Source organism: Takifugu flavidus, chromosome 8 (assembly GCF_003711565.1).
Source record: "Takifugu flavidus isolate HTHZ2018 chromosome 8, ASM371156v2, whole genome shotgun sequence".
Classification (NCBI taxonomy): Eukaryota; Metazoa; Chordata; class Actinopteri; order Tetraodontiformes; family Tetraodontidae; genus Takifugu; species Takifugu flavidus.
The window spans coordinates 14,741,942-14,752,172 of record NC_079527.1 but is presented as its reverse complement, the minus strand read 5'-3'; the positions used below and the strand labels follow the sequence as shown (position 1 = coordinate 14,752,172).

The 10,231-nt window shown below is 48.9% G+C and overlaps 1 protein-coding gene across 2 annotated transcripts; it reads left to right on the top strand.

Moving 5' to 3' along the window:
* On the top strand, positions 1-9,727 carry kcng1 (potassium voltage-gated channel, subfamily G, member 1). Of its 2 annotated transcripts, none has more exons than XM_057041768.1 (3): positions 1-226; positions 6,464-7,294; positions 8,471-9,727. In XM_057041768.1, exons 2-3 carry the CDS (start codon positions 6,515-6,517, stop codon positions 9,245-9,247), a joined length of 1,557 nt encoding a protein of 518 aa, XP_056897748.1. In that variant the 5' UTR covers positions 1-226; positions 6,464-6,514; the 3' UTR covers positions 9,248-9,727. The 2 variants fall into 2 exon arrangements, with proteins under 2 accessions (XP_056897748.1, XP_056897747.1); XM_057041767.1 differs by having other exon boundaries at positions 3-226; positions 6,446-7,294.
* Positions 9,728-10,231: the final 504 nt, after the last annotated feature.

Here is a 10,231-nt window from a genome sequence, read left to right as displayed (position 1 = left end):
GGGGGGGGAGGATGGGAGGGGTGAGGAAAGCCAGCCTGTTGCTCCTGATCACAATACCCCCCCGTACTCCAGCTCGGAGCCGGTGCTGTGGATGGGTGGAGCAGAGTTGAACGAGGCGGCGGCAGAAGCTGAGCGCGCACCGTTTTTTCCCATTTTTCCTTCATGTGCATCTTTCCCATCGCCTCCAGTGAGCGGGCCGCCGCAGAGGAACTGACTCAGGAACACAGTGAGTGTTTTTATTTAAATCTTTACACAAAAATAGGAACTTCCTTCACAGAGATTTCACAATTAAAATGTCCATAATTTCGCTCTGAACTCACATCTGAGGTGCCAAAAGTGACGATATGTGTGTAGGTTTCCTCCAATCTGGAGGAATCATTTAGGAGATTTCAAGCACATGAATTTGTTGTGTGAGTCCGTCTCCCCTCGTGTTGGACGTCCCCACGGGAGCACACAGGCAACTGTGGCGTTCACCGTGGACATCTCACACGTCCACTGCGACTGCGAGGCTGCAGCGTGTTGCGACCTGTCAACGTTTGCTGAGGAGCCTCAGGACGGCGTCTCGCTGCAGGCTGGGAAGCATCACACGCCTCTTTGGACGTGCATCAGATCTAAATAAACCCAAAGGTTTGACTCAGAGCCACTTAGAGTCCTCTGACAGTGAATCAGAGCTGATGTCATGTTTGCAGCACAGTCCCACTGAACGCTAACATTAAACGCTCCGTAATAAATACCCCTAATAGACTTCAGAAACCTCTGCCATCCTATAAATCATCCTCTCTTCTCTCCAGGTAATTGGGAATGTAATGAGATATACTAATGACTTTCTCTTGTTCTAATAGCCAACAATGGCTGACTCCCCCTTTCAAAAAAGGCTCTGAAAGGTAATTAGAAGCCACAGTTCCCAGGCTCTGTCAGCTATCTTATATTCACCCTGAAAACTCCAGATGCAGCTTCAGTGATGGGAATGAAGTTCATCCTCTCACAGTTGTAAATCCAGAAGCTTCCTTTAGCTTTTCTGCCTCATTTCCTGACAGTGACGGTGTTTGTTGCACTTGTCCAGCATTCATTACTGTGCACATCGTGTGCATTACCACACGGCTTTACAGTCCAATACCTGCTACCTGTACAACACACACACACATGACTGCATTTTTCTTTTAAATTATTTTTTTCACACATTAATACACAAGACGTTGCACGACTCGTGTCCCCGTGTAGTCATGTAGCTACACATTAACTTCAAAATGTTTTGTTATAAATTTTACCCAGGAAATGATTCATTTATTAATTTCTTCATATTCGTCCAAGCGAAGGAAACCTCATGTGGCTGTTTGTCTGCTTCGTCTCGTCCATCCCATCATCTAAAGCACTCTTCCCTCCCAGTTTAATCGTCTCCGGTATCGAGCTGCTCTGCTTCTGTCCTTCCAGCTTCTTTAATCTCCGCTCACTCTCACCTGCTGTCACCTGCTTCCTGCAGGGACGTTCTCAGGCTGCAGCAGGAAAGATCTGACAGACAGGCAGACAGACAGACAGGCAGACAGACAGACACGCATACATACAGGCAGGCAGGCAGACAGACAGACAGACAGACAGGCAGTTAGGCAGACAGACAGTTAGGCAGACAGGCAGGCAGTTAGGCAGACAGACAGGCAGACAGACAGGCAGACAGACAGGCAGGCAGTTAGGCAGACAGACAGGCAGGCAGACAGACAGACAGACAGACAGGCAGACAGACAGACAGGCAGACAGACAGACACGCATACATACAGGCAGGCAGGCAGGCAGGCAGACAGACAGACAGACAGACAGACAGACAGACAGACAGACAGGCAGGACAGACAGACAGACAGACAGACAGACAGACACGCAGGCAGGCAGGCAGACAGACACGCATACATACAGCCAGGCAGACAGACAGACAGACACGCATACATACAGGCAGGCAGACAGACAGACAGACAGGCATGCATACAGACAGGCAGGCAGACAGACAGACACGCATACATACAGGCAGGCAGACAGACAGACACGCATACATACAGACAGACAGACAGACAGACACGCATACATACAGGCAGGCAGGCAGACAGACACGCATACATACAGACAGACAGACAGACAGACATCACATCCGTCCTGAACACACTGGGTCTGTTTAGACTGTTTACGTGGATGGATGGTTACAGGAAGACGACATCAAAAGATGAAAAAAGGGGAAGCAGTTAATGCAACACAGACGGGATAATGTTATGTGGCCTTTACATAATCGAGTTATTCGTGCAGCCGTGAGCACACTCAGGGAAGGAAAATGCCGGGGATGGAAAACAAGAAAACACTCGTGTGGAGCCACGGTGAGGTGGAATGTTGAGGGGAAGATGAGCACTTTGGTCTGATGAGTCCATCTCATGTCGCGCAGAGCTATAATGTCCTCTGAAATGTTGGGATGTGGAGAGGACAGACAGACAGGCAGACAGGCAGGCAGGCAGGCAGACAGACAGGCAGACAGACAGGCAGACAGACAGGCAGACAGGCAGTTAGGCAGGCAGACAGGCAGGTAGTTAGGCAGGCAGACAGGTAGTTAGGCAGACAGGCAGGAAGACAGACAGACAGACAGACAGGCAGGCAGGCAGACAGGTAGTTAGGCAGGCAGGCAGGCAGGCAGGCAGACAGACAGACAGACAGACAGACAGACAGACAGACACAGACAGACAGACAGACAGACAGACAGACAGAGACAGACAGACAGACAGACAGACAGACAGACAGACAGACAGACAGACAGACAGACATTACTACCTGTTCACTGACTCAGTGGCAGAACTGTAACTAATGAAGAAGAACGAGCTTTTATCTCCAGAAAATAAAGTGAACATCAGATCAGATTCTCAGCGTCCTCAGGTTGTCCCTGACCCGTCTCACTCTCTGTGGGTCCAGCCTGACCCGATCATCACATTCTCGTGAGCGCCCTGGTGCTGCTCGTGCTGCGTTGCTGTCTTCTCTGCTGACATTTGGGTCAGAACCTTCAGAACCTTCTCGTCAAGTAGAATCTACAGACAGATGCTCAACGTCCATCAGATCTATTTGCTGTTGTACGCGAAGCCTGTCGCATATTTGGATTATCTGCTCTTTAAAAGCTGAGAACTGCTGGATTTTTAAGCTGTGATCACACAAGACAACACAAAAGCATCATCTTCTGGAGGTAACAGCGCAGCCGTGGTGCACCCAGCTGCCCTTATCTGATTTTTTTCAGGGCATTTTGGGTGTACAATAACAGTGCCGGCTCAAAACAAAAAGGAGACCTTTTGTTTACAAGGATTCCTGCTGGAATCACTGTGAGAGAAGCTCCTGCGGGGGTAGGAGTGCTGCTGGCACGCCCGGCTGGTTCACCGTTTTAACCAGCTTTTAGAGCGAGGACGAGCCTGGACGTTGTGTCTTGGCAGCTCTTTTGGGTGTTCACGTCCATTCCTGGACACAACCCCCCCCTCCATCACTCTGCTGGTCCATTAGAAAGCTGTTAAGGGAATTGGAGAACTTTGGTTGTTGGAGAGGCTGAGTGGACGTCGCTACGATGGTGCAGGCTGGTCTTGCAGGTATTTGTGGATTTGACATTCCCGTGTGATGCGTGAGCAGACCGACCAACACAGCAGAGAAATACCTGAGCATATGTGACGGGAAGCATCGCAGATTCCAACAATCTGACGATCAGATGAAAAACGCTGATCCCTCGCCTCATTTCCATGTGTTTGCTTTCACACGCTGGGTCGACTTTGAATTGCAAATCCTTCATTCAGACAGATTGTGACGAATCTGTCCAATTCTCCGTCTTTTCCGTCAGCGCACGACCACAAATAGTTATTATCTGCTCATTTTAAACACTTTTACAAACCTGTTGGCACGTTGCTCTGAAGGCACCTTCAGTGACAGCTGCTATCCTGTAATTAACTAACAAATAGAAAGGGTATAAACATCATTACAAATATAATTTCATGCATGTGAATATTAAAAAAACACTGCTTGTAACATCTAAATAATTAACAAAAGACTTTAACTGGTTCAATTAAGGCTAAAGGTTATTATTCCTGATTAATATTTAATGCAGTTTGCTGATGTGATGGATGCAAAGGTCATTAATAACTGTCAGCTTTTAAAAGCAAACACACTTCAGTGAAAACTTTTATTTTGGAAAGTATTTGACACTATGACTTTCTAAAAAAAGGAAGCAGCTGGACGCTGGTGCCAAGTCTCTCACACTGGGCCTTGAACTGGTTCTTAATGGTACGCTAGCGTTAATTGTTATTCTGAAATGCTTCTAAAATGCTTCTCAATTCTTAGCTAATTTCCTCAGTGTTATAATCACACTCGTTAGAGTCCTCCGGATCGATATCTGTGGAGACGCTCTGGGAACCGTGGTGAAGCCATGCACAATGCATCAGGCACCAGAGACTCACCACCCAGTGAGTCACCGTGCAATCTGGAGAACATGCCCTGTGGCTTAGCTGCGATAACGCTGGCACGGAGAGAGGCCAGACCTCAGCCGATCTGGTGGGGGAAGAAGAACTTCGCTTCAGCTCTCGCTGAAAGATAAACCCCAGAGGAAAAAGCCTTAAAAAGGGGGCTCGGGTGGGTGAGGGGAGCCAAAGCGAACGGTTGGAATCGAGCAGCTCGCAGGGGTTAAGTCTGCTTTAGTGTTTGTGGAGAGTGCTGCAGGCTTGTGCGCATCCACGCTGGTGACTCTGTAGGCGGACTGAAAACCTCTCCACATGGAGGGAGAACGTGAGAACTTCCAGTCATGAAGCAGCTCAGGGGAGGGATTTTTTTTTACACTCGCTTCATTCTTGGGTTTTAGTTTTTTGCCAGACGACGCCATTGTGGATTTGACAGACGATAACTCTGCTCAGAGCAGCTAACATTTGGCGCGGTGAGCAGGAACCATTCCTCAGGAAGCTTTGGGAATAGAGGCACTCAGAGGGGCTCTGTGCCTGTTTCACGGCTGCGTTTGGTGCCAGCAGTAATCACCGTCTCCCAAGACTGACAGCACAGGTGCCTGATAACAATTCAGTGACACATTCACACCCTTTTTTTAGCTGCAGAGGATTATGACCCAGAACTGGAAATGCAGGCAGTGACATTTTCATGTCTGACAGACAAATCAGTGCCAGATTCCTGCCATTGCTGCATGAGTCCAAGTTCATTTCATCAACATCTCCACTCTCCCGGTGATCCGCTGGCATTGTCTTTAGCTTTCAATCCAAACGTTCTGATTCTTTACAGCCAGAAACCAGTGAAAAAGTCTGTTTTCTGCGTTTGTTTGGTGAAAACCCAGATTTTTCTTTCTTTATTTAACATCTTGAGTAGCTGCAGCAGGCGGTTAGATCAGCAAATGGTCTGACATCGGTCCTGCTGTGCTCAACAGATGTTTTATGTGCAGCAGCCAGCGTGCTCGTGTTCCTGGTACCACTGGGACGTGGCTGCTTTCTTCCCGGCTTGCAACTGACGGCTAAAGGTTGAAGCGTCGCTCCGCTGCTGCCTGCATGTCAGGGATGTTTCAGACAGATAAGAGCTCTGTTGTCCCAGTCAGGACAAACAGGATGTTTTCCTCAGGACGACCAGACCCAGTCGCACCCAGCAAACACCAGATGTACAGTAAACACACCACTTTAACGGTGCACAGCCTGACCGGAAGCATGAGGCCAAGTGCATCCTTGCTGCCGACTGTTAAAACTGTTTTTATTGAACGCTTGAGCACGGCTCCACTTAAACAACTGCAGATATAGACTCTCTGGGGTTCGAGTGAATTAATACCCACAAAAACACAAATCTCAATCAGCAGCAGAGAGCAGCCACTCACGCCCTGAAAACCAGGCGGCTCTGCAGGCAGCAGGCCAGACGCACGGCGTAGATGGCTGCTTACCTCCCCCGCTGAAGAGGCACAAACCTTTCCCATCACATTTCTAAAGCGCTGATATGATCTTCGGCGTGTCAAAACATCACAGCTGTCCACCAGGTGGTATTTACTGAAGGGAAAAGATCGTTTTGTTAATGAATAGACCTATTTTTGCACCACAGGTAAAACCAGAGAAGGAATGAGAGACTCAAACTTGTGTATGGAGCTAAGATCTTAAGTTTTCATGGCAGTTAAGATGCATGAGCTGTGCACGGCTCCTGCAGCAGCAGCAGTGGGGTTATTTAGGTAGGAGAGGAGCTGCTTTATGTCTTTATCGGCAATGTAAAGTCTTGGCGCCGACGCACTCAACTCCCAAGTTTAAGCGCTCTCGTTAAGAGTTAATGGATACTCTTTAAATAATTCACCACCAGAACCCAAAGGATTAAATGAATAATCAAAGTGTATGTAAAGCAGACAAGCACTAGTAAATTAATAATATATTTAGTTAGTTTGGTTTAAATCCTGTTCTTCCTTTTCATTCTGGGTGAAACTCAGCAGCTGGTTGTTCCTGTGAAGGTGATGTGATGGCGGCAGATTGAGCCCAGGGATGTGACCAGACCAGTAAAGATGACTCTGCTGGCGGGCGATGGCTCCGACTACGACTACAGTGCCCTGAGTTGCTCCTCCGACACCTCCCTCAATGCTCCTCCGCTACAAGAGGAGGAGGCTCAAAAGGGAGCGTTCTACAAGAGAGCGCAGTGTCTCCCAGAGCTGGGCGCCGCCTGTGACGACGCCCTGCTGTCCAGTTCCCGTAAACTCCACGCCATCATCAACGTGGGTGGTCTGAGGTACCAGCTGCCCTGGACCACCTTGGAGGACTTCCCGCTGTCTCGTCTGGGCCAGCTGCACCTCTGCAGCACCTTCGACGAGATCATGGGCATCTGCGACGACTATGACGTCGCTCACAACGAGTTTTTCTTCGACCGCAGCCCCGGTGCCTTCCGCACCATCCTCACCTACCTGCGGGCGGGGAAGCTGCGCTCCCTCCGGGAGATGTGCGCCCTCTCCTTCAGGGAAGAGCTGGTCTACTGGGGCGTCCCTGAGGAGAGACTGGAGTGGTGCTGCCGCCGCCGGCTCCTGCAGCGCATGGAGGAGTTTGAAGCAATGGAGAGAGCGGAGGAGGAGGAGCTCCTGGATGACCAGCTGGACTTGGACAGCGGCCAGGGGGAGCGTGCAACAGAATCCAGGATCAACCACTGCATGGCCCGGTTAAGAGATATGGTGGAGAGGCCTCACTCGGGCCTCCCAGGGAAGATCTTTGCCTGTTTGTCCGTGTTGTTTGTCACCATCACGGCCGTCAACCTGTCGATCAGCACCATGCCCGCCATGAGGGAAGAAGAAGAGGCGGTGAGTATTCAGAGCTTCCTGCACACATTTCTGCTGACTTCATCACAAGGTGAGGTGGTCCTGATTGACAGCTGAGAACTTCATTACTGCTGCTCAGGCTGTGATGATGGACACACATGACATCGGAACAAGGTGGCAGCACGTTCTCATGCTGCTTTTAATCAGGACAGAAACCTGTTCTGTGGTTTTGAAGGTCGGGAGAACCAGACAAGATACCTGAATAGATACTAGCGTAGATAAGCAGCAGCTGCAGAAAAATGAGGATAAAATGTCTGGAACATGATCTCTGCACAACAGTGACTCTAATAATTCATTAGACATCCATTCCAATTAAACTCAGCAAGTTTATTTTGAGCTGAGTTAACAGAACCAAACTCTGCCATCTCGTTTTGCCGGCTGATGAAAGATGAGAATTTTCAGTCGCTGAAATCTGTTTCTGTCAAACAGCTTCATTAGCGAGACCATGTTTAATGATCACAATTAGAAAACTGTCCTGCTTCGCTTCCGAGTGGGAAGATAGTGTCTGTGTTGGCGTGTGAAGGGGAAGCCGACGCCTTTATTTCATCTGGACCCACTCAAACCATTTATTTCTGCTGCAGCCTGCAGATTCAGCTCCGTTTGCTTCCTCCAGCTCCTTCATTTTATAGCATTAAATGTGGGATTAGTAAAAAAAAGAAGGTAATTGCTGATCTGCAGAATTGTGGTATTGACAATGACATAAAAGACTTGATGAGGTCACAGTTTCATGTTCCTGCTGACACATCTCCTCTGAGTCTGTGTCATCCATCCATCACTGTCGTCAGCCTGGTACACTGTTGCATTAAACATCCTCCTGTATTGAAAATAAGGTTTGTTTTAGATGTTTGTAAAGCTCTCCACCCTCTGCGATGGGGTTTTCCTCCCAGTTTTAGCTAATATAGAGTGCACTTGAATGCTAATCTTGTGTCTTTTGAGCTGTTGTGAAAGAGAATCGCGTGGCAGTGCATTAACGTTTGAGACAAACACCACAATAATTCATAATCAATATGTCTAAATCTGCCCCGGAGTATATGAGCACATTCATTTGGGGATAAATGTAGTTGGAGTCTGTACATGAATGAAATGCTTCCCTCTAGTGACCACAGTTGCTCAGAGGTATGCTAGGTGACCACGCTCACACATGTCTGCTGTCACCAGGGCACGTGTTCCCAGATGTGCTACAACATCTTCATCGTTGAGACGGTGTGCGTGGCCTGGTTCTCGCTGGAGTTCACCCTGCGCTTCATCCAGGACCGCAGGAAGATCACCTTCCTCCGGCAGCCCCTCAACCTGATCGACGTGGTGGCCATTCTGCCCTATTACATCACCCTGCTGGTGGACAGCACCTCCACAGGGGAGAGGAAACTGGGCTCCGGCAGCAGCTACCTGGACAAAGTGGGTCTGGTCCTGCGTGTCCTCAGAGCCCTGCGCATCCTCTACGTGATGCGGCTGGCGCGCCACTCTCTGGGTCTGCAGACGCTGGGCCTGACGGCTCGCCGCTGCACTCGGGAGTTTGGGTTGCTGGTGCTCTTCCTGTGCGTGGCCATCGCGCTGTACTCCCCGCTGCTGTACTTGATCGAGAACGAAATGGCCACGACTCAGGAATTCACCAGCATCCCTGCCACTTACTGGTGGGCCGTCATCACCATGACAACAGTGGGCTACGGAGACATGGTGCCGAGGACCATCCCGGGCCAGGTGGTGGCTCTCAGCAGCATCCTGAGCGGGATCCTCCTCATGGCCTTTCCCGTCACCTCCATCTTCCACACGTTCTCGCGCTCTTACGTGGAGCTGAAGCAGGAGCAGCAGAGGCTGCTGCAGAGGAGGACACACTTCCTGTTGAGGAGCCGCATGGCCGGACTCAGCAGCAACATGTCCTTGGAGAGCGACATGCTCTTCAACATGGGCTCGGACAGAGGAGACGTGGACGACTGAGAGGACCGAGGGTGTGATGACAGTGAAAATCAGGTGAAACAGTGACATAAAAGTTCCTAAAAACGGGGAGATCTCTTCTCCTGCCCAGATATGCAGCCTCGCTGTGTAGCAGTATTTTTCTTTTCTTCATGAATGTGAGTGAAGGGAAATGACCGGAAGAGGCTCGACATCGTGAATTTGATCAAAACCATCATCACAGCAAGTTTGGAATCCTTTAAGATCTCTATTAATTCATGCTTTGAATGGCTTTGAATCTGAAGTTCTTAGACAAGGTGGGTGTGTAAAAGGTGATGCTACTTCCTCCCGTTGTACAACTGGAAAGTGCAGGATTGGATGAGAAGCATCACAGTGTCACATATTAACAGAACTTGATGGATAACAACAGCACACCTCACACAGTATAACAATCATTTATGGACCTATTATGTAACTAACTGTATTAAACTTACTAAAGAAATAAAGGAAATGAGGATATTAAAATTTGGATTTTATTTATAATTTGTCAGTTTTGGTGGGCTTGCTGCTCTCGTTATTATGCTTGTGATTTAATTGTTCATTCATTTTCCTGTTCTTAATTTTATTTTATTTTTTAAGTGAAGATATTTACACAACTTTTAAAACTCTGCACGAAAGGTGAAATTCTGCCCTCATGAGGTGAAGACTTCCATGAAAATGATGATGATAGTTTCACCAAAGGGATGGAGGCAAAGCGGCGGTGAAGCCTTACGACGCAGTACCGCGTTTAAGCGGCAGGTGGCAGCCGTGCGTCAGTAAAACAAAGTGGCGCTCGACTAAAGATCACAACATCCCACAATGATGCGGGAAATCCTAAAATATTTTGGCCCCATACGGCGTGCAGACCACCGCGGTTTCAAATCACACCGAGACCGAGAACGTGACGTGACATTCATGAAGAATCCAGAGTGTGGCCAGGCTCCACTGTGGGCCAGGCTGGATTTTGGTTTGTTCACCAGAGGGCTGCTT

What these genes read in the sequence shown, in the direction of transcription:
- kcng1 (XM_057041768.1), top strand. Translation starts at nt 6,515, where the DNA reads ATGACTCTGCTGGCGGGCGATGGCTCCGACTACGACTACAGTGCCCTG. An exon ending in TGAGGGAAGAAGAAGAGGCG is followed by an intron (nt 7,295 to 8,470) that starts GTGAGTATTCAG and finishes TGCTGTCACCAG; the next exon opens with GGCACGTGTTCCCAGATGTG.